A 22638-nucleotide genomic window follows, 5' to 3' on the forward strand; every position below is an offset into this window, starting at 1 on the left:
CTCGACATGTACATCAACGCGGGGCTCAAGGGGATGTCCGAGTTGCCCGAGAGCGAGCTGTCCGAGGAGCCGACAGGGTCAGGTGAGCTTGCTGACACCGGCGGCGGCGGCGGTGGCGGCAGCGGCGGGTGCGGCGGCGGCGGCGAGCGCTCCTCCGCGAGCCTCGGCGAAGAGGATCGCGTCTCCGACTCGTTTGCGAGCCGCCGGCTCACGGTGGCCCGGTTAGACGATTGCTGGTCGGTGGCCTCCCGCGAGTCGGCTGAGCGGGGCGCCTCTGCAGGGGACCTCGAAGAGAAGAGCGAAGACGTGCCAACGGCAACGGAGGCGTCGGCGTCGGCGTGAGAGGACTCAAGGGCGTGTGCGGACCTGTCTCCCTCGTGTACCGAACTACAGTAGCCGCCAAAAAATCTTTTTGAAGGCGTCTGTCCCCGTTTCCGTGCCAGTGCGCGGCCAGTCTCTCGCAATTTCCAATTTTTATTGCATTGAGTAAGTCTTTTCTTCTTTTGGTGTGCCCGCACGGGCAAATTCTCCTTGCAAAATTCTCCTTGCAGCGGTGTATTATTTTTTTGCTTGGCCGGCCCTCATGATGGGTAGTAGATGGGGAGCTCCCGCTCGGTCGTTTGAGCGAGATTTTTGTTTTGTTTGTCGTTTGCGCTTTCCTCTCTTTTCCCGGAATCCTGTTCACGATGTCAACCCTCCCAAAGTGGGTGATCTGATGCTTGTAGTAGGGCTTAAGAGTGGCCTGCCATGTCATAGGAAGGACTGCGGGTGCAGGGGAGAGTACCACCAACCATCACTTTAGTTTGGTGTCGCCCCGCTGATTTCTTTTTGCCGCTGTATGTGTGCACTGTCTGGTTAGCCCCAGCCACTCCGCTGTGAAGACCGAGGGCCCTCGGTCTTGCGGAGCTCCCTGCTGCTCGGTGTACGAACTCTGTTCACAGCCTTGTTATTGAGAAGAAAATACGTCCGATGGGCTATGGCGCTGTGCGCTGGTCTGTGAGAGGTTGAGGTGCGAGCCCTGGAGGCCCTGGGGATGGGGTGAGACTACCGGCGGGCCTAGAAGGCCCGCGCGCAGGGGGGTGGGGGCATTGAGACCGGTCATTCATGAATGAGTGCGCGACACGCATGTTGCGTGCAGCGTTGTTGATGTTTTGCGCGTCGCCACAGACGGCGGCGCGCGAGAGCTGTTGCGAGTGGTGCTGGGCGAAGCCCCGGGCGGGGCGACGCCCTCGAGTACGTTCACAGCCTTGTTATTGAGAAGAAAATACGTCGTATGGCGCTGTGCGCTGGTCTGTGAGAGGTTGAGGTGCGAGCTTCACAGCCTTGTTATTGAGAAGAAAATACGTCCTATGTTCACAGCCTTGTTATTGAGAAGAAAATACCTCCTATGGCGCTGTGCGCTGGTTCACACAAGCGCTCGCTCGCCTGTCTGCTATAGCCGCAGCCACTCCCAGCTGCTCGGTGTGAACAGAGTTCGTACACCGAGCAGCAGGGGAGCGTCTGCAGCTACAGTCGCTTCAACTGCACCGCCGTGGCGAGCCTGGCGAGGTCATGCTCCTCGCAAACTCTCGGCGCCCCCCCCTGGAGCACCCACCTGGCACTCATTGGCCGGCGCCCACAGCTGCGATGCGGTCGTGCGCGCGGATGCGAGCGACGTCGAGTTTGAGCGCGACGCAGAAGCGCTCATGGGGGAGAGTGTACCTCGAGAGTGGCGAGTGCGGGTGTCGGAGAGTTGCCGTAGTGTTCCTTCATCATAACACGATCTTAAAAAAGCACTGGCGCGCGTCCGAGGGCACATCTCCTCCTCTCTCCCCCTCTGCGCGGCTGCTCTGCGCAGCAGAGCCCCAGACTCTGGCCTGGTATGTTCGTCCACTCTGCGCGCCGTGCCGCGCGCTGGCGGTGCAGCCGGGCCGAAGGCGCAGATCCGCGCGTTTTGCGCGCTTGCGCGCGCTCGCATCCGTCGATCAAAGGCATCCGATTGGCTCGCGTCGACGTCCGAGCTGCGCAGGACTTGCGCAGACCAGCTCGCGCAGGCGGTCGAGTGTCCGGTCGCAGTGACCGGTGGACCGTGCCAGGCCGCCATCCTAGTATCAGGTCTGAGCTTGCTGAGGCGGGGCCCACAGGGGCCCACTGTCAATGTGACGTCGAGCGCCTCGCTCGAGGGCGCCCGAGGCTTCGGGTCAGAATACGGTGTGTGCAGCGCGCGCTGCGGCGCAGCACACACCGTATTCCGTGCTGGCGCCCGCGGCCTTCACACACTCGTCCAACTCCGACGAGCAGAGCCTCAGTATTGCCAGAGGTGACCACGGCAGGCTCGCGACGGAGGCAGGGGGCGGCCGAGCTTGAAAATCGCCATGTAACTCGACTGAAGCACCAGACGCTCCGCAAGACCGAGGCCCTCGGTGTTCACAGCGGAGTGGCTGGGAATGTACCAGACAGCTCGCTCGCCACCTCTCGGCCGGCTATATTGCCCCTCCCGGGCAATAGCAATGAGCCGACCGACGCCGCTCAATATCCTCTTGCTGCTGCTTCAAGGCGCCGACTCCTTCCGTATGCACGCCGCACTACAGCCGCCAAGCAGTGCGCTCGCAGGCGGCGCGGACGTGCGCATGCAAATGGCGCCGGCTGCGAGCACCCCTGCAGCGGCCGCCGCCGCGGTGGCGCTCCTCGTCCGTGCGGCGGAGACGCGTGCCGAGGAGAGCCACGCCGTCATCGAGGCGCTGGTCGGGCTAGAGAAGACGATGCGGGCCGAGGCCAAGGCGGACGCGAAGCTGAGCGGCGCGACGCTGGACGCTCTCGACGGCGCCTGGCGGCTTTGCTTCACGACGGGCACCGTGGACACGCAGAAGAAGATAGGGAAGATAAACTATTTCCCGCTCAAGGCGGTCCAGACGTTTGACACCACCACCGAGCCGATGGCCATCACAAACGGCATCTACGTCGGCGACGTCGCGCTGGTCCGATTCTTCGGCCCGTTTGAGTTCAACGAGGGGACACGCAAGCTCACGTTCGACTTTGACGAGATCTCGCTCCTCGGCCTGCGCATCCCGCTGCCAAAGGGCGGCGCCGCCCAGATCGGAGCGGCGTCCGGTTTGGGCTCGAAGTCTAATGTCGCCCGCGCAAAGAGGGAGCTGCCTGCCTTCTTCAACTGGATCTCGGCGCCCGCGCTGCCAGCGTCGCTTACCCCGCCGCCTCTCCGCCCGCTCCACCTCCGGTCGTGCGTGCATCTAGGCGAACGAGGACATCGCGACGGCGCGCGGCGGCGGCGGCGGGCTTGCCCTCTGGCGACGCGACCTGGAAGCGCAGGAGAGGATGAGGGAGTGAGTGTGCCGAGCGGGGCGCTGCTGGCGCTGCTATGGGCCTGTCTGTCTGCTGCCTGTCTGTCTGTTGTCTGTGGTACGGGTGCACACATTCTTAACCATTGGGTTTGTACTATTAACAACGAAGGCGCTCTCAAAAAAATTACCCCAGCGGGCAGTGCCCCCAGGGCCCCCCTGGCCAGTGCCAGTCCCAGTGTTGCGAATGGAGCTCGAGCCGCAGCCAGTCTCGGTCCTTGCCAAGCTCGCTCAGGGGCGCGCGGCGATTGGCCGCAACGGCGGCGCTCGCGCCGACCTGCTCGCGCTCAACGCCATTCTGAAGCTGCATGGCGCACCGAGCCAAGCCTTTGGCGCAGTGGACGGTGTACCGGTCGGGCTCGTGCTGCAGCGGCGCGCCGAACTGGCCGCGGCGGGCGTGCACCGACACTTCCTCTCGGACGTGACGCCCAGCGTGCTCGGCGTCGAATCGATCATCGTTCCGCCGCCGGGCGTCGAGCCGCGGGCGGTCGATGATTACGGCGAGCGGCTCCTGCTGCGCGGCTGGTGCGCGGGCGCCTCCGACGGCGCCGCTGCGGTGGCGGCCGGCGAGGCGTGCTTGCGCGCGCTGCAGCCGAATGAGTCGTCTCGCCGGCCGATTCGCGTCGTGCGCGTGGTCGAGGGTGCCGGCGGTGAGGGCGGGCCGGGGTACAGGTACGACGGCCTGTACCTGGCGCTGCGGAGGACCTCGGCCGCCGCGGAGATGCTCGGCGCCTCCACCGAGCCGTGCTACCTCCTCGTGAGGGCGCCGAGCCAGCCGCCGCTGCCGCCCGCCCCTGTCGAGGGCTCGGCCGTGGGCGGAGGGCCAGCGGCGGCCGAGGCCGCTGCCGCCGCCGCCGTCGCGTCGAGCCACATGGGCTTGGGTGTGGAGGAGCGAGACCCGCTCGCGTACCTGCCCTCGGAGCTGGAGGCTGTCGCTGGCGACGCTCGCCGCGTGAGCGTGGAGGAGGCGCTTTCCTTCTCTGCCCTCGTGTCACTCCCCTCGTGCTCCCCTCGTGCTCCCCTCCCTCCGCCTCTTTGCCCCCCACGCCGCCCTTGGACACGCCACCGATGCGTGTGCCGATGCTCCCCCTCCCCCTCGCCGCAGGCCTTGCGCCGGCTGCTCGCCGCTCGCAAAGCCCTCGTCGCGTCGATGGAGCCGCACGAGGTGCTCGAGGTGGCGGCGCTTCGCGAAGCGTCTGTGCGCCGCATCCGCGCCGCCGTCGAGATGCTGCACGCGCCCGACGACCCGAGCAGTGCCCTCCTTCCGCCACCCACGCTGCCGCCGTGGCCGTCGCGGTTGCGGAACAGTGCGTAGTTGTCAGCTTGTCACACGCGTTTCACGGACACGGTGGCGCCCCGGCGCTGCCGACACAACGCGCGAGCGGAGTGCACCGTCCGCGCGGGCCGGCGGTCGTGGAATGTCGGTAAATAAATAAATAAAAACAGACTACTAGGAGATGGTTAAAAAGGAACAGGACCCCGCCCGTGCGGGATCTTGTTCGCACACTGATCACACGATCTCCGCCTGCCGAGAAGCGAGATGCGCCTGCCTCCAGGCGGAGCCCGGCCCCCGCGCTTGAGCCGCCGTCGCGGCCCTCGTTCGTCCCAATGGCTGTTGGGGCCTGTCCTCACACTACCTCCGTCATCCCTCCTCCTCCGCGACTCCCTCAAGGAGCTGGAATGTCTCGGTTGTTGAAACAGCGAAGAGGTTCGCTCACACCGGAATATTTCTTGGAGCACCTGGAGCTTTCAATATGGATATTTCTCAGGATATTGACAATCGGAATACGGTGTAGCCTCCAGCCTCTGCGTGTGCCCCTGTGGGCCGGATGTGCCTGTGCGTGTGGCGTGGCCGTGGTGGCCCTCCCCGTGAAAGCGTGACACTCACACATCTGGTCTGTACGTCAGTCTCCGTTAGTAGCCTCGGGCTGAAGATCGAGATTCGCTATCCCCTTCTCGACGTGGTTTCGTGCGTAGTCTCAGCTGCGATCCTCACGGGCTCATTTGGCCGGAGACTGCTCCTCCGATTCAACGGACCAGCGCTCCGTCGCATCTGATCCCCTCCTCGGGCCACCGCACATCGAGACTCGAAGGCTTCGCCGCGCCTGGACAAAGGAAGCTCGGAGCCGAGGGACAAAGCCTGCACGCGGCGCGTGCGTGCCGCGAAGCGAGGTACGGAGATTTTTGCAACTCGGGTCCAGCTTTGGCACAGTCACTCCCTCCGTCTCTTTGTCTGCGCCTCGAGGTGTGCGCTGCCCTGGCCGCGCAAAGGAGATCAGGCGACGCAAGCCGTTTCTGCGAGTGCCGGTCGCCGTGGGCTCAGTCACGGGCGTGGTGGCTTGCACCTCGTCCGCCACCGGCGTGTTGGACTGCACATCAAGCTCGACGACCATTGTATCGGGGCTATGAACGCGTGCTCAAGGTGCGGCCTCGCCGTACGTCCTTTTTCCTTGTGTCTTTGCCACGTGGCGAGCTGCCGCCCTGGTCCACGTGCAAGGAAGTTTGCCTTTACGGGGTTCTACCCCCCCCCCCCCCCCCTGAATACAGAGTAGAAGAAGTAGATGGGGGGTCGTTGTTTTTAGTTTTAGGAGTCTGGACCTTGGACCTTTAGTTCCTTGGACCTTGGACCTTGCCGCTTGCGAGTGCGGGGCTACTTTTTTTTTGAGTCCGGAAAGTGAGCAAGTGCGCTCGCCGGTCCAAAGTGGGGTCGCGGGTGGCCATGCGAAGTGGTTTCGCGCACTGCCCACTGTAGCCCCCCCCGAGGCGCCGGAGCCAGGCCGGAGCGTGACCCGAGTGTCGCCCCATGTGCCATGACCCCCGGCGCCGGCCCGACCCGAGTGTCGCCCCATGTGCCATGACCCCCGGCGCCGGCCCGAGCGCTGAGACCGAAGGTGAAGCCAATGCGCGCGCGCCGCAAGCGCGGCACTGCTCGGCCGTACGGCAGGCTGACAGCACGAGAGGACGTTCGCGACGTGCGTGGATTCTGGATACGTGCAACCTGGCGAGTGCGATGACCCGCGAGCGCGACCTCAGCGCGCGGTCCCACCGGTCTGCTGTGTGCTGACTCGACTCTCGTGTGCTGTGGTCGTGACTGCTCGAGGCGGGTGGTCGGACGCGGCCGCAAGGGCGGGCCCGGGCGCCCCCCGGCGCCTGGCGCGCTCACCCTCACGCGGCGCCCCTTCAATCAGATATGCGGGACTTACTCTCTCACTAGAGCGATAGAGAGAGCGTAACTAAAGACTGGCATCCCTGCTCCGAGCTGCAACGCGATATACCTCTCAGGCACGGCTGGCAGCTCATCACAGCAGCTGTGGCCGTGGCCGCTCTCTCTGCCACACAGCCCACACACACGGGCGGACGGCTCGAGCACATGAGACAAACAGTACACATCCAGTAGACGCGCGGTTTCGCTTATCGGGAGGCGATTCGCCGACGATGCGCGATGAGATGCCCATGCCACCCCGTCCAGCACGCATTGCGTGCCGCTCTTGTAGGACATGTGCATGTGCACGCATGCACCACGGCGGACGACAGAGCATCCTTCACGGCAAAACGGAGGCAGCGGCCTAAGCGAAGATCTCGCCGTCGCGGTCGAAGTCGAGCCAGCCAAACGCCCTCGCCAGCCCCGTCGGAGGGCCTTTAGGCGGCAGCGGCGGCGACGGCGACGGCGGCGGCGGCGACGGCGGGACGGGCAGCTGCGGCGGCGGCGAAGGCGGCGAAGGCGGCGGCGACGGGGGCGGGCTGCAGCCGAGGTCGACATTTGCAAACAGGTCGACTCCGTGCTGGAGGACGTAGCGGATGCCCTGGTGGCAGGGGGCGGCGTCGGCGGCGCCTTGCAGCGACGAGTCGCGGACGGAGCGGGCATAGTTGACGCGGGCGAGCATATCCTCGTGCTGCGCCTGCGGGCCAGGGGGGCGAGGGCTAGGGGAGGGGCGCCCCTCCCGGCCCACACCGCCCCTTGCGCCCCCCCCCCCCCTCGCCTGGAACGCCTCCCGCGTCTCCGGCAGCACAGAGCCGAGCGCAGTGTTGATCATGTTCACGATGCCAGGATACTCGAAATAGCCGTCATCGCGCTCACGCCCCTCCTCGATGAGGGCGTCGAAGGCGCGCGTCTGCAGGTCGGTGTGCGCGCCGATGGACAACTCCATCATCTGCGCGAGCGGCGACTCGGCGACGGCGGCGAGCCCGTTGCAGAGCACCTGCGGCAGGGGAGAGGGCGCTGCTGCGGTAGGGAGGCGTCCTCCTCCTCCCGCCCCTCTGCTCCGCCGGTGTGAAGACTCTAGCCCCCCCCCCCCCCCCCCCCTTGCGGAAAGGGAGCCCTCAGGGTGGCTCTCGGACGGCCCTAGGGCGGCTGCAGCACGGCTCTCGGGGCGGGTGCAGCGTCGCCTTTGCGAGCGGGATGCCGAGGTCGATCAGCTCGTCCCTGCTCTCCTCGAGGCTCCAGCCGGCAGGCTCGGGCTCCGGCTCGGGCTCGGAGGGGAGGCCCCTCGCCTTCGGGCCCTCCTCCCCTCCGAACCAGCGGCTGTACCAGCTGCGCCGCTGCGCGGGCGGCGGCGAGGGCGGCGGAGTGGCGTAGACATGCTTCCCCTTGAAGGCGGCTGCGTCGTCTGGCCACGAGATGGAGGTGTCGAACTGGCCGGTGCAGTCCGTCACGTGGCTGCGGTTGAAGCCATCGAACTCGATGGTCAGGCTGAGGTTCCCAAAGGTGCGCGCGAGCGCCTTGCCCCGATGCTTGCCAATGTAAAACATGCCCGACGTGTCGAGGTGGCACTCTCCTATCACCTCGAGCCCCTTCAGCTCGATAGTGCCCGAGTCTGGCATCAGCCGCGGCATGAATTTGAGGTAGTCAAGCGGCGTGCGGCACTCGTGCAGGTCCACCTCCCGCACCGACGTCTCCAGCAACACGATCTCGGTCACGTCGGTGTACACTTTCGGAAGGAACGGCGACACCGTCGTGGCAAGTTTGAGGTTGAAGGGCATCGCCGAGATGTGCGGGTGGTTGGGCACGTCCGCGACCACCGCCCGCGCCATCGCGTCCACCGGCCCGCGGAACCACCAGTCGGACCGGCGGCACTCCTTCTCCCTGTCCTGCAGGAGGCCGCCCACAAACGTCTCGATGTGCGCGCCGCCGTCACGGCTAGGCCCAATGCGGACGACGGCGCAGACGAAGCCCGCAGCGCAGAGGAGCCCCGCGGCCCACAGAGTGCGACGCCGCGGCGGAGGCAAGGTCTCCATGTGCAGGAGGCGACCAATGTGCGCGGCCTCCCTGCCTCGGCGATGCAAAAAAGAAGAAGTTTCGCCCCGGATGTGCGGTTGCTGACTGCACTCCAAGTGCTCCAAGTTTCCCGCTCCAAGTGCCCCCCCGCAAGTGCTCCTCATCATCGCTGTAGCATGGCAAGTGCTCCTCATCATCAGCGCTCTACATCTCTACAGCTCTACAGGTACAACGCTCTACATCCTCTACACCCTCCCTCAGGTTCATTAGCTCCGAGTAGAGGGGGCGTCCTGCAGTTAAGGGGAAACCCGGTACGCGGGGCTAACCCTCGGAGACTTGTGTTTACTTTATTTTTGGCCCTTTCCGCCCAGCGAACGCGCACCCCCGGGGCTAGGGCTCTCTAGCCCGTAAGTAACCCGATACCGATCATCCGGCCCGCTGGGTGCGCTCCTCAGCTCCCCGGCCCTGGATGTGAGGTTGATGACTGCACTCCAAGTGCTCCAAGTGCAGCATTAAAATCCCTGTGTGGTGGCGGCGTGCCCCGTGCCGTCCTCCCATCCCTCCCTTGGGTTGTCTGTTTTCTTTCTTTCTTTTTGGTGAGCAGCCTGCTGGTTCTGTGTGCGGCGTTGGCGAGGCTGCGCGCGGCGCGCGCGGCGCCGCGCGTGGCACGGGAGGCGCGAAAGGCGCGGCTGTCGGTCAACCCCGCGGCGCATGCGCGCCGCGGAAGCTGCTCGACAGGCGACTTCATTGCGAACGCGGTCGTCGTTACTCCAACTTTCCTTTGCCGATCAAAAGCGCCCGTCCTTTGCTTTTTAGCCGCGCCGAAATTTAGCCGGCTGTTTTTCTTCATAGCCGTGCAACTTCCGAGTGCTTCATCTGCGCCTCGTATCTCACCGCCGTCACCACACGTGGCACTTTGTGCAGCGTGGGGTCGGCTCCGCAAGCGTACAAGTGATGCCTCGGCTGGTGCTCTGCTGCACGCCAACTGCAGCCTCCTCTAAGCTGCTGTCGCGATGCCTCAACGCAAGTCGTACCGCTCGGATCTGCAGTCGCTCTAAACTCAGAGCATGCTCGGCATCAAGACGGATACCGGCTTGGACGAGCTGATCGGCTACAGCCAGGTTCGCAACGCCTTCACGGTGTGCGGCCAGGAGACGTGGCGGTGCGGCAACGAGGAATTCGTGCGCGACGGCTACACGTTCGTGGGAAGCGCGCCTGCGCAGCAGCATGGGCGCGGCAGCATGGGCGTGTGCATCGTGCTCTCGCCTCGGGCTGAGGCTGCTCGGCAGCGAGCAGGTGGCAGCAAACCGGTGGCTCGTTCGCCGGACGGCCGCTCCATCGCTGTGCGGCTCGTTGTGCGCGGCGGCTCGCGCGGCAAGCAGTTCTCGCGCCCACGTCTGCGCACTCCGCCGCCGAGATCGACGCGTACTACGAGGGCCTCGCCCAGCTGATCGCTCTGCGGCAGCCGGGTGATGTGCTCGTGTTGTGCGCCGACGCCAACGCCAGCATTGGCCGCGGCAGCCTCGTGCCCTGACTCAAAGACCAGCTAGCTGGTCCGTTCAGTGCCGATGGTCGCGCCGCCCCGCTCCGCCCCGCCCGCCGCCGCGCCGCCGCCCGATGATTATTAAGTAATAATTAATTAACAAATAAGTAATTATACCAACCGCCGCCGCGCCGCCCCGCCCTGCGTCGCCCGCTGCCTCGCCGCGCCGCCGCCTTGCGCCGCCCGCCGCCCCGCCGCGCCGCCGCCCGATGATTAACAAATAATAATTAATACTCGATCATTAATAATGTGTGTGCGTGTGCGTGTGTGTGTGTGTTTGTTTGCGCGATGGCAGGGAAGGGCAGGGCAGCCGCGAGCAGCAAGTGGCGTCGGCGACGCGGCGAGGACACGATGGTGAGGCCCTCAGCGCAGCGTTCGCGGCAGCAGCCCCGCCGGCGGCCCCACGCCGCATCAGCGGCGCTCTGAGTGAGTCAGGCTGCGCTGCACAGCCTGCTGAGCACGCTCCCGACGAGCGTCGCGCCCCGCGGGCCCGCCGCAGGCGACGCGGGCGGCGAGCCCATGCGCGTGTCGTGGGCGTAGTAACTTCGCGTAGGCAGCACTGGCGAAGCGAGGCGGCCGGCGCCGGCCCCCGCAGGCGGTTGCAGCGAGAGGAGCGAGGTAAAAGACACTGTTGAAAGGTTGGAGAGCAGCCTGCCGTCGAGCAGCACGCCGCGCAAGCCCGCCGCCGGCGACCCGATCGGATAGCTCGTAGTCATGGTAGCATTCAGCGCGCCATCTCGCCCGAGACGGCCCGCCCTGTCCCTGTAGACCCTCCCAGAGAGTTGGCGAGGCTGTACAGAGTGCCGAGAGCATGCTGGACAGGCTCCCGTCGAGCGACGAGCCATGCTGGCTCGTCGCGGGTCGCGAGCACGAAGACCCGCGCGGCGCGTCGCCGAGCCTGGCGTGCCCGCCCGCACGCCCGCGGCCGCAGGCAAGGAAGGCGAGCTTCCTGGCGTCTATGCCAAGCGCGCACATGCCAAAAGACACCTCGCAGCGCACGTGACGTGACCGAAGCGGCACGCCTCGGCGCCGCGAGAGCAGCCGGAGGGCCCAACTTGAGAATCGTGCTTTTTTGCGGGTTAGGGATGAAGGCGAAGGACCGATTACGGTGAAGGACCGCAGGTTAGGGACCGATCGCCGCCGCTCACGCCAGCGGACGGCCGTCGTCAGTGATGTTAGCTACACCACCGTCTACCTCGTGCGACATGCGCTCGCCGGCATCGAGCGAGCAACGTGTTCGACCGACCGGCTCCTGCTGTGTGGACGGCTTCTTGTGGCTCTCTCGTCGAGAGCGTTTTGCGGCCCGGCGGGTGGGAGAGCATGTGTCGTTTGATGTGTCACTGTGTACCTCATGTCAGTCTTGATAACAAGTACGGTCGATCCGTCAAAGCGATACACTCGTCACGATCACGTTGGACGGCTTGCACGGAGCTCTGTGCCGACAACCATGAAGAGCCGTACGGCAAGAAGAGCTCGATGGGGAGCGAGAATCGCCAAAGGAGGTTTAGGTGGAACCTGAGTCCTCCGTGACGCGCTCAATCGCTCCCAAGCGGGTGGCTCTCGAAAATCGTCGATATCTTCCGAAAAGACTGCTCTTGCCGCAGAGCAGCCGACGCGATGCAGACGGAGGCGCAGAAAGGCTACGAGTACTCAACGAGTTCCGCGACCTACGCAGTCAAACCTGGGGGGAACTGACCGCATCAAGGCGGACTTCCGACACCTCCGTGAGCACCTTTGGCGATTCTCGCTCCCCATCGAGCTCTTCTTGCCGTCGGCTCTTCCTGTGTGCCGGCACAGAGCTCCGTGCAAGCCGTCCAACGTGATCGTGACGAGTGTATCGCTTTGACGGATCGACCGTACTTGTTATCAAGACTGACATGACGTACACAGTGACACATCAAACGACACATGCTCTCCCACCCGCCGGGACGCAAAACGCTCTCGACGAGAGCCACAAGAAGGCGTCCGCACAGCAAGCCGCTCCTCGGAGAGGCGAGCTCGCTCGATGTCGGCGAGCGCATTGCGCACGCTTTGGACGGTGGCGAAGCCAAAAACACCGATGGTGGCCGTCCGCTGGCGTGAGCGGTGGCGATCGGTCCCTAACCTGTCGCCCGCGGTCCCTAACCCAAAAGTGGTCCTTCGCGCTTTGGTCCCTCACCAAAAAAGAGCTCAAGTTGGGCCCTCAGCCGGTCAACGTCGGCACCAAGCGCGCGGCCGCCGGGCGCCTCCGAACCGACAGGGGCGCCGCGGCAGTAGAGAGCACTCCACCTGCCATACCGTTGACTGAGCGCCGTGATTGAGCTGGCAGGCGCCAGTACCATACCATGCCCCGGAAAAAGTTGGAACCCTGAGCTGCACTGCCGCGCTGCTGCTTCCAGCATGCAACGCGTTGCTGCCACGACGCTCCGAGCCGCCACGACGCTCCGAGCCGCCACGACGCTCCGAGCCGCCACGACGCTCCGAGCCGCCACGACGCTCCGAGCCGCCACGACGCTCCGAGCTGCCACGACGCTCCGAGCTGCCACGACGCTCCGCACCTCGCGGCGCGGCCAATCCTCCACCGCCGCCGCCCCGCTCCGGTACTTTTCGGCCTGGTTCTGCCCGTTTGCGCACCGCGCCACGCTTGCGCTCGAGCACCACCGCCAGGCCGTTCCCTACGAGTGGGAGGAGTCGCTTGGCTGGGAGCAGCGGGCGCCGACCGGGGACGAGGACTTTGAGGCGACCGAGCGGAGCGACTGGTGGTACCACTGGAAGTCACCGGCGCTGTTGGCGGCCAACCCAAAGGGCATGGTGCCGACGCTGCTCGACCCTGCCACCAACCGCGCCGTGACCGAGTCGATCGTATGCATCCAGTTCATCGACGAGCTCGCCGCCGCCAACGGCTCGACTGCGCCGCCGCTGCTTCCGACCGACCCGTTCGAGCGAGCGGCCGCGCGGGTCGCGGCGGAGCAGGTCAACAAGAGCGTCACCTCGGGCTACTACCAGGCGCTGGTCCGCACCGACGCGGCGGAGCGGGCGGACGGCTTCGCAAAGGTGCTCGACGGCCTGCGCGCCTTCACGCGGGAGAGCCGAGGCCACTTTTGGGGCGGCGACTCGCTCGGCCTCGTCGACTGCGTGCTGCTGCCGTATGCGTACCGGCTGTACGCGCTCGAGCACTACCGCGGGTTTGCGGTGCCCGCCTCGGGCGAGGGGGGCGTGTGGGAGAGGTACCAGGCGTGGCTCAGCCGCGCGACCAGCCTGCCGTACGTCGCGCCCACCCTGCCCGAGAGGGAGCGGTACCTGAGACATGTCGCGAAGTATGCGGAGGGCAAGGCGAGGAGCAAGGTCGGGAACGCTGTGCGGAGGGGCGCGGCGGCGCACGACTACGACGACACCCTCGACGACGACGCGGCCCACGCGCAGGGCGTCAAGTGAACTGGCACGGGGTGCCCATTGTGCATTGATTCCAAAAAGGCAAAAAAGACCCCGAGCCGGTGGAGTTGGCCAAAAGTACAGGTTTCGATCCGGGCCACCGCAAATTTTGATCAGCAAATTTCGAGGAGCGGCCGCAAATTTTGAGGTAGATTTTGATTGTCAAAACGTGTCCGTCTTGGCACAGGATAGAGCATATAGGCGGCGAACACCCAGGTGCGCAGGGACATCGCGACTCTGCCCACTCGCTCGACCCTTTTGCCGCGAGAGGGCGCCGGCCGCGTGTAAGAGGTGGCTGGCGCACTGTGATGTGTTTATCACAGTAGCCCGAGGACGGGGGGGGGGCGGGCCTCACCCGGGGCTCACCCCGAGACCCCACCCCGGGACGCGCCGGCTGCGGGTGAGGCCCCACCCCCGGGGCAGTGAGGGGCAGGGGCGGGGCGGAGCTCCTCAGAGTGAGGCGCCCCGGGTGCCCCCCCCCCCCCCCGGCACCCGACCCGCCCATTCAGCTCGCCCATTCAGCTCTTTCGTCGGAGCACTCCGAGCGTGCTTTTTTCAATTTTTTAGGCGGGATTTGTGGTCAACTTAGGCGCGCGCGCGAAACACAGATACACAGACGACACAACCGAACCAATGGACAACTGGGACCAGATCATCACGCAGAACGCCTCGCAGCAGACGCTCGAAGCCTTCCTCGCACCGTTGAACCTTGGAACCGACCGGAACTACTCCCAGTTCCTGATTAGCATTGGCTACGGCGATGTGAACGAGTTCGGCCGATTCGACCAAGAGGACCGCAAGACATTTGAGATGCTGGCCATTGACAAGGGCATGGAGGACTGGAAGGCCTTCAAGATTTCACGCAACATGAAGCACTTCGCCAAGGCGCACCAGAGCGGCTGGCTCGTCGGCGACGAGCAGGGAGGGACGCAGCCGCTCTACGCACCACCGCCGGCTCAGCCTCAGGCAGGGTCGTCGCCGCAGCAAGACGGCGCACCGCCCGCTGCGCCGCAGCCACCCGGAGCCACCGAGCCGGAGGAGCAGCGCAAGAGGCTGCACGCGGAGCGTGTCAAGGAATGGCTCGCGGGCACTCCCGGCGGGAATCGGCCGGTCTATGGCCGAGACAACGGCAGCCTCGGGCTGCAACCTTGGCAGATTGCGCTCAACGAGGCGGCGTGCAGACTGGCCATCGAGCAGCCCTGGCTCGTCCGGTGCGCCAAACCGCAGTCACTTCCGACACATGTACACGTAAATACTCTGACTCTGACTCACACACGCTCTGCCCCTACTCTCGCCCTAGGTTCGAGGGCAAGAGGCCCAAGGTGGGGGAGCTCCAGAAAGCGGCGGGTACGATAGCAGCAGAGGGGTTCGGCTTTGCCAAGAAGAACGGCAGCCGCGCGGGCGGCGCCCAGGGTGAAGCTGGAAAGCGAGCGGCACCGGAAAAGGCGGCCGGCGGGCCGGCGCGTCGACCGGCTGTCTCCATCACGCCCAACCAGCGCGACGCTCGGCTTATGCTCATCCCGAAACTGATGAGCGATATCGACGACATGATCTCTGCGCTTACGAAGCAGAAGGACGAGTTCATTGCAGCCAACAACTCTGCAGCGGCCGTCACGGTCATAAACACGCTGTCGGAGAAGCGCGTGGAGAAGACCGCGCTGCAGGAGGAGCTACGACAGCTGCAGGCGAAGGGGAAGAAGGCCGCCACCGACAAGAGGCGATCGGCGGGAGAGGGCGCGCTCCTCGAGCAGCTCTCTACGCCCGAGGTCAGTGCCGAAAACATCCCGGCAGCGACCACGTCCGAACTCGAGACGGTGAAGCGGCTCGCGGACCAGCTCGCCGTCAAGGACTCGTTCGCGAAGGAGAGCACCGAAATTGGCCGCCTCCGCGTCTCGCCTATTGAGGGCATCACACTCGAGGAGTACATTATGGCGGCCCGGCACTTGTGCTCTGCGCGCGGGCACAACGACAAGACGGTGTGCGCCTGCAACGTCCTCATACGCGCTGCCACCATCCTTGTCAAGAAGCGCGGCGCGCGCGTCTCGCTGCGGCAGCTGTGGAAGGACGCAGGCGGCTCCTCGGGCGTGACGAAAGCCCGCAATATCCTCGACCAGTTGATGCACATCCCGGCGGTTGCCGTGCGGCTCGGCACCAGCACCGGCGAGCAGACCGGCTGGATCGTCATGGCGAAGGAGCCGGACGTGAACTACAAGATGCTCGACGGCATGGTTGGAGCCGTCGAGCCGGCGCTGAGCACGCTCGAACTGAGCTCGAGGCCGATGATCAGCACGGCTCGCCTGCGGGCACTCAAGCGGCTGTGCTCGACCGATTCCGACCGCAAGCTGGTGGAGCTGGCGGTGCTGGAGGGCCAGGGCACGCGCGCGCGCCGGGAGCTGCTGGGCACGAACCGCGCGCCGTCGAGGGAGGCGTGCGCAGAGCTGGAGGAGAAGATCGAGGCTGCGCTCGCGACCTTCGAGGTGTGCGCCGAGCTCGCCAACTTGCAGACCTTGTCCGAGATTACCGCGCGCATCGGCTGCGGGCAGATCACCGAGCAGGACATTGCAGACGAGGTTGCGCGCCTGGAGGCAGACGAGCGCAAGTACGCGGCTGAGGCTGAGGGTGGCGAGGCGCGCGGCGACTCGGGAGCCGCCGCTGCAGGCAACGGGCTCGGCACTGGTGCGGCAGCAGCAGGCGAGGGGGAGGACGCAACGGACCTCTTGGAGGCGGCCACCACTGGGCCGGAGGAGCCAGACGCGTCGTGGGCGGCCGAGATCCCATCTGCTGAGGATGTGGAGCGAGTGCGCGCCGAGCTGGAGGCGATGGGGATCACCAACCTCGAGACGCTCACGGCGGCCGACGCAGACGCAAAGACGATCCTTGGCGACAATTGGGACGAGTACGCCATGAGCGGCATCGACTTCTGGAGCGCAAACACCCCTTATAGCTCCGACGGGAGATTGATCCGGCCGCTTAGTGGTAGTCACATCACCCCGTTCACGTAAACGCACACCCCGTTCACACTTAACGCCCGTCCCGCCTCGCCCACCCCCCCCCGACGGGCGTTAACGAACCTTTCGTTTCTGTTTGGTAGGCTTGGAGCCATCCCTCGGCGTGGGATGAGAGCGAGGAGGAGCTCCTCGCCGGCGCGACCAAGTCCTCTCTCCTCGATGACGCCGAGGAGATTGCGCTGTCGCTCCGGCGCGAGGCGCGCGCAGCTGGCATCGACGATGGCGCTGCCTCGGACAGTGACAACTCCGACTGCGCCAGCTTTGCGCGGCTCTCTGCGCTGGGCGCACAGCAGCTGGTTGTCAAGCTCATCGCGCGCAACCGCCGGAGGGCAAACGCGACCGCCCGCAAGTCTGACGCCGTCTCGAGCGCGCTGCGCGCGCTGGCGGGCGAGCGCGGCCGCTCGCCTTGCGTCGACGCCATCCTGCGCCGCTATCCCGACATCGGAGAGAAGATTGAGCAGATCTGCGCGGCGAACGACATCGGCGCGGATGCGTGGCGGCGCGACGCTACCTTGACGAGCGACAAGGCGCGCAAGCTCAAGAAGGGCTCCGGCTTCAGGCGGATCCAGCTCGAGCTGTCTAGCCGGTTTGGCATCGACATCTCATACGGCGCGGTGGTGGAGCTGGGCATCGCCAAGAGCCGCCGCAAGCGGTCGGCAGCGCGGTACAAGAACGCGGTGGCGCTCGCCTGCCGCAGGAACGTGAAGCGCGTCTCCGAGGAGAACATCGACAAGCACAAGTCGGCCGCGCACTACCAGATCGCGCACTACCTGCGCGACCTGGTCTCGCAGCTTCAGTGGCTGTGGTTCGAGCGCGACGACCACTCGAAGGTGCGCATGAACTCGAGCAGCACCACCAACCAGCACGCGGTCCCCACCGTCGGCGAGGGCATGGGCGCGGTGCAGCACGACTACAACGACCCGAGCGTCTGCTCGTCGCTCTACGTGACCAGCATCCGCGCGGCGCCGCTGGCCGATGGGAGGGAGATCAACATAGCCGTCGTCAAGGTGGACGGCCTGCACCCCTCTTCCCCATCGCAGCACTTCGCAGACCTGTACATGCTGCAGGAGAACACCGACGAGCGGTGCGTTGCGCTCTTTCGCTCGTCCGACGGCGGGTACAAGCCGGTGATGCAGATTGAGGTGGACGGCGGCGCCGACGAGGACCCCTCGCGCGCCGAGACCCAGTGCCTGCTGGCCGAGCTGATGCTCGGCGGACCAAAGAGGAGGCCGGAGATGCGGCGCCGGCAGGTGGGCGCCTCGACGCGCTGCTCGCACTCCTCTCCGCTCAACAAGGTGGAGCGGCTCAATGGACAAGAGACGCGAGGGGCGGCCGGCTTTGTGGCGATGACCAACGCGTGCGGCTCTCTGCTGGATGCGAGCACCGGGGATCTCGACAAGGCGAAGGTGCACGCAATGTGGCGCCAACGGTGGAGGCTGATGGCTGAGGGCGAGCGCGGCCGCTGTGCGCGCCGTGAGACTGCGCACACCGGGGACACATCTTAGCACTTCGAAAAGTGGGAGAGCAGAAAAATGAGAAACGCAAAAACTGCAGGAGAGACCAGACACCAGAGACAGGTGAGTGAGAGGCAGAGGGCCCGCCAGTGTTGGTGGCCGGCCGTGTGCGGTGCCGGTGGGGACGGCACGGCACGGATCTGCCTCGGATCTGCCTCGGATCCCCGTCACCACCGGTCACAGCTCCTTTGGCGACGGGTTAGCGGCTCGGATGGCTGCGAGCCTCCTGTCCTCGACCACGGCCGTTGGCTCGCGCAGCAGCTCGTCCAGCGAGCCGTCGGCCGGCGCAAGCCACGTCTTGACCTCGCCCCCCGCCACCTCCTTGACCCACACGCCCGGCAACCCCGCGCGCGCCTCGCTGAAGGCTCCCCCGAGGACGGAGCCGGGCTTGCCGGGCAGCGAGAGGACGCGGTAGCGCGCTCCGTCGACGATGAGCGCGGCGAAGTGGTCGATGCAGACGCCCCTCTCTCCTGGGTGCCGCAGCATCATCTCGTCAAAGTCGTGCGCGCGCAGCACGCCGTTGGACTGCGTCTTGTCAAAGTGAGGGCAGCACAATCCGGGCAGGAAGCCCAGGCCCGGGCAGCGCACGTAATCCCACTGCGCCGCCACCCCGCCCTCTGCGAACGTCGTCGCCTCGTCGGCGCCGGCCGGGGCGGGGGCAGCGGCGGAGCTGATGTAGGTGTCCGGGTCGCCAGAGTCCGAGTGCCCGCCGTCGAACCAGCAGATCGCGCCAGCGCTTCCACCGCACAGCAGCGCGCCGCGCTCTCCTGCCGCCTTGAGCTGCCGGTCGAGCCCGGTCGCGCGCCAACGGTCGATGCCATATAGCGTGTTGCCGCCCGAAACGACGATGATGTTCGCCGCCGCGCACGCCTCCTCCATCTCGACAGCGGTGCAGTCGCCCGCGAGCGTCGTCTTGAGGTGAGTCACGCTGCAGCCCGCCGCGGCGAGGAGCTTGGTCTGGTTCTCGCGAGACTGTGCTTTTTCGTACGTCGGAGTCCCGATGTAGAGCACGTTCAATTCCGTGGGCGCCTTCCCGGCAAGAGAGAGGATCTCTGTCACCACCTCGGGCTGCTGCAGGCCCTCTGAGCCGGAGCCGACAAAGACACCCTTGAGAGACGTCAGCCGCATCTGACTTGCACGAGGCCGCAAGACGCCGGCTTGGACGGCCGACGCGACGAGAAAACTTTTTTTTGGGCGAGGTTTCGGTCCTCCCTCCGGTGATTGCCGGCTCTCCTTGGTCGACGAATCGCGCCTGCATCCGCGGTCTCTCTATCGTCCTCGGCTCGACCCCCCCTCCGCCGCTGAAAAAAAACACTCAACTGCATGCCGAGTGTGGGCGACGGTGAGAAGCTGGAGGCAGGTCGCTAGACTGAGATGAGACCGCCAGTGCGCAGTGGAGTTGGGAGTCCACCGTGCACCGCGCTGCGAGCCTGTCGTGTCCCTTGTCAGGAGCAGGAGAGCCCCACCCACCTGGATCGTCCTTCAAAAATCCTGCTCGTGCAGGTGTGGACCCTGTCCTCCTCCCCCATCCCTCGTTTGGATTTGTCTGTTTTCTTTCTTTCTTTCTGGGCGACGGCTAGCACCACACAGCACACTCAAACCCTTTTGTGTGTGTCAAAGTGTGGTGGGGGCGGCGTGCGCCGTCCTCCCATCCCTCCCTTGGGTTGTCTGTTTTCTTTCGAGCCTGTCTGCTCACTGCTGTGAGACAGAGAGTTGATTTTGTTAAATTCTTTCTTTCCAAGTGCATGCCGGCCATGCGCCGATGCTACTACATTGTACTACGAGAGCTCCTTCTCGTTCTCTATTTCTCTTCCACCCGCGTTGATGTCGTTGGTTCGCTCCCGTTTCGGCGGCCGCGGGGCGGTCAGCCCAGGAGGGAGGCTGCGGCGCACGGACACTGACGCGCAACGAGACGCTCAGAAGAGACCGAGCCAGCCACTGGCGCGCGGCGGCTTGAACCCGTCGGGGTAGTCGAGCCCCGCCGTCCACGTGAAGCCGTTCGATGTGAAATGGTCGCGCACCGCCACGAAGAGGTGGATGTCGGCGCGGTGCGCCTCGGCGCGCTGCTGCAGCAGGAGGCCGCCTCCGAGCACGGCCGCGCCGATCGCCGCGAGGTAGGCGGCGTAGGTTGCGAGCGCCGCCTCGTCCCGCAGGAAGATCTTCAGCCGCAGCAGCGAGAGCAGGATCGGAGGCGCGCCGAGCAGCAGCATCGCGGGCACCATCTCGGGCGCGCCGGTGAGCTGGAAGTAAAAGATGTTGAGCAAAAAGTAGGCGGCCGAGACGGGCGCCGCGTAGGCGGTGAGCAGCTGCATGCGGCGCGACTCGAACCAGCACGAGAGGAGGGAGAGCGCGCCGACGTCGAGCAGCACGCCCTCGAGGAGGTTGGCCTGCACGCCGAGCAGCTTGGACTGGACGCCGGCCGGCCCCGCTTCGAACACGAGCATGCGGCCAGAGTCGCCCAGCAGCGGCGAGCCGGGCCCGGGCGCGAGCCAGTCGGAGAAGGCGGGATCGAGCCACTCCTTGAGCGAGAAGAAGAGGCCGAAGGAGCCGAACAGCCAGTAGCCAAAGCAGGTCATCCACCACAGGCGGGAGCCGGACGGGTTCTGCGACCGATCGAGCATCGGCGTGGGTGTCACCTACGCCACCGGTACAAGGCGCAGGTGTGTGTGGCGGTGACGACGGTTCGGTTTCGGGTACAAGGCGCCGGTGTGTGTTGGCGGTGATGCGTCGGCTTTCACACACGGCTGTTGCGCCTCGTAGATTTCTGCTGCAGAAAGCTCGAGCTTGCGAGCCTGCTCGGGTGTCTGCTGCACTTGGGGTGGGACGACGGGGGTAGACCGTGCTGTTGCTGTGAACAGCTGGGGCACGCGCCTTATCTGGCCCGGCCCCTTGGGGACTTGCGGCTCGGGTGCGACCTCTAACCGCGGGTCGCAGACCGTGCTCTCGGTGTCCGATGACATGGCGCCTCTTCACGATCAGCACGCCAGTCTGTTCACACCTCTCTTCTGTTCACTTCACGGAGTGACAGGGGTTCGTTACCCAGTTTAAGAAAGGCTTCAAGAAAACACACACACAGAAAAACACCCTCATTTACGAACGACCGGAGCCAGCGCGCTTGTGGCTTCCACTCACAAGCACGCTTTTCCACGTCTCCGTCCCCGCTCTACCTAAGGCTTGCCGCTCGAACCAATGGCGGTGGGGACGGAGGTGTCGCCTCCGTCCCCGCCGCGGAGGCAGCGCCTCCCTCCCCGCTCGACCTATAGCGGTCGGCGGACTCGAGTTCGAGTGGGGACGGCGGCTCATATTGCTAAATATAAAATTCCCCCACCCGGGTGGGGGAACATAAAAATACCTCTCAGGGTGCTGTGCGGGTGTGAATGCAAGAGCGCTGCGCTGAGAACGAGCAGGGTGTCATGGTGTCGGCTGAGGAGCTGAGCGTGTGTGGTAGGGTGATTGCTCTGCCACCCGCGAACTCTTTTACGCAAGCCTTCGGAAGGCAAAAAAGACAAAGAAAAGTAAGCGCCCGCTTAGCGAGCCCATGTCGGGTGACAACTTCGCCGCCGCGCAGTCGCGCCTCGCCTCAGTCCTAGAGGAGGGCGTGCGGGCCGACGGGCTGGCGGGCGCCGCCTTTGTCGACAGCGTTGTCGCCGCCGTCAGGGGCGCGGGCGCAAGCAGCGGCGAGGCGGCGACGAGCGGCGCAGAGGGGGCCAACGGCGCGGCGGCCAAGGCGGAGCCGCTCGACGCGGAGGAGCGGGGCACGCTCGAGCTGTCGATGCGCATCTTCCTCGAGCGTAAGTCGAGCGCCGGCGCGGCCGGCGCGCTGGTCGTCGCGCTGATCGACCGGTCGATTGAGCTGGCGACGGCGAGGGCGGCGGACCTGAACACGCCGTTCGCGTTGATGGAGGACCTCTTCGACTCGCAGGTCATCTCCGAATCGGAGGCGCTCTTCCCGCAGATCGAGCAGCGCGGCGCGGCGCTCGCCAAGCTGATGCGCTCGACCAACAACCGCGCCAAGCTGACCTTCATCCGCACCTGCAACGAGCTGCTCCGCCGGCTCTCAAAGTCGAAGAACACCAACTTTTGCGGGCGCGTGCTGCTGCTCATGGCGTACATGCTCCCGCTCTCGGAGCGCTCCGGTGTCAACCTCAAGGGCGCGATGGCCCCCTCCGACCTCGAGCTCCAGCCCGACGAGGCGGCAGACGACAAGCAGGAGGGGAGCGCGGCGGAGGACGGGTCGCTGTACGCCTCCTTCTGGGGGCTGCAGGCCGCCTTCGCCGACCCCGCCGCCGCCGTCAAGCCAGAGTCATGGGCCACTCTCGTCTCGCGCCTCGAGACCGTGCTGCAGGCTCAGCGCACCATCGGACCCTCGCCCCTCCTCCGCCCCTCCTCCGCCCCTCCTCCGCCCCTCCTCCGCCCCTCCTCCGGCCCGTCTCCGGCCCGTCTCCGCCCCTCCGCCACCCCTCGCCCCCTCGCCCCTCGCGGCTTCTGCCCCTTCTTCCCCGTTTTCTCTTGCGTGTCCTTTTCTGCTCCTTTCTTTCCTCTTTCTTTTTCTTTCTCTTTTTCTTGTCTCTTTCTCCTCCTGTTTTCTCCCTGTTCGTTTGTTCTCTTCTCT

At 65.6% G+C, this 22638-nt stretch overlaps 7 protein-coding genes across 7 annotated transcripts in view; 5 read left to right on the plus strand and 2 right to left on the minus strand.

The window, feature by feature from the left end:
- Nucleotides 1-2545: 2545 nt before the first annotated feature.
- On the plus strand, nt 2546-3405 carry EMIHUDRAFT_359311 (hypothetical protein). The gene is made up of 2 exons (XM_005759934.1): nt 2546-3158; nt 3232-3405. The coding sequence occupies exons 1-2, from the start codon at nt 2616-2618 to the stop codon at nt 3322-3324; spliced, it is 636 nt and encodes a 211-aa protein (XP_005759991.1). The 5' UTR covers nt 2546-2615; the 3' UTR covers nt 3325-3405.
- Nucleotides 3406-3522: 117 nt separating this feature from the next.
- EMIHUDRAFT_218555 (hypothetical protein) lies at nt 3523-4650 on the plus strand (the record flags this gene model as incomplete). The annotated part of the gene is made up of 3 exons (XM_005759935.1): nt 3523-4092; nt 4225-4323; nt 4441-4650. The coding sequence occupies 3 exons, from the start codon at nt 3523-3525 to the stop codon at nt 4648-4650; spliced, it is 879 nt and encodes a 292-aa protein (XP_005759992.1).
- A 4777-nt stretch (nt 4651-9427) lies between these two features.
- On the plus strand, nt 9428-11014 carry EMIHUDRAFT_438596 (hypothetical protein). The gene is made up of 5 exons (XM_005759936.1): nt 9428-10452; nt 10529-10581; nt 10647-10665; nt 10732-10781; nt 10916-11014. Exon 1 carries the CDS (start codon nt 9618-9620, stop codon nt 9999-10001), a length of 384 nt encoding a protein of 127 aa, XP_005759993.1. The 5' UTR covers nt 9428-9617; the 3' UTR covers nt 10002-10452; nt 10529-10581; nt 10647-10665; nt 10732-10781; nt 10916-11014.
- A 1084-nt stretch (nt 11015-12098) lies between these two features.
- On the plus strand, nt 12099-13507 carry EMIHUDRAFT_218558 (hypothetical protein; the record flags this gene model as incomplete). Its single annotated transcript, XM_005759937.1, has 3 exons — nt 12099-12155; nt 12226-12345; nt 12740-13507. The coding sequence occupies 3 exons, from the start codon at nt 12099-12101 to the stop codon at nt 13505-13507; spliced, it is 945 nt and encodes a 314-aa protein (XP_005759994.1).
- A 4765-nt stretch (nt 13508-18272) lies between these two features.
- EMIHUDRAFT_43594 (hypothetical protein) lies at nt 18273-19148 on the minus strand (the record flags this gene model as incomplete). Its single annotated transcript, XM_005759938.1, has 1 exon — nt 18273-19148. A coding segment is annotated over one exon (876 nt), but the record flags the coding sequence as incomplete, so codon positions are not given.
- Nucleotides 19149-19750: 602 nt separating this feature from the next.
- EMIHUDRAFT_359313 (hypothetical protein) lies at nt 19751-21464 on the minus strand. Its single transcript, XM_005759939.1, has 3 exons — nt 21439-21464; nt 20780-20830; nt 19751-20662 (listed from the first exon to the last, which is right to left on the minus strand). The coding sequence occupies exons 1-3, from the start codon at nt 21439-21441 to the stop codon at nt 19943-19945; spliced, it is 774 nt and encodes a 257-aa protein (XP_005759996.1). The 5' UTR covers nt 21442-21464; the 3' UTR covers nt 19751-19942.
- A 91-nt stretch (nt 21465-21555) lies between these two features.
- The window catches only part of EMIHUDRAFT_453346 (hypothetical protein), a 2893-nt gene continuing 1810 nt past the window's right edge, over nt 21556-22638 (plus strand). Inside the window, exon 1 of the mRNA XM_005759940.1 lies at nt 21556-22372. Coding sequence (XP_005759997.1) covers nt 21565-22372 — 808 coding nt within the window. The 5' untranslated portion in view covers nt 21556-21564. The remainder of the gene's footprint in view (nt 22373-22638) is intronic.

Source organism: Emiliania huxleyi, assembly GCF_000372725.1.
Source record: "Emiliania huxleyi CCMP1516 unplaced genomic scaffold EMIHUscaffold_79, whole genome shotgun sequence".
NCBI classification, from domain to species: Eukaryota; Haptophyta; order Isochrysidales; family Noelaerhabdaceae; genus Emiliania; species Emiliania huxleyi.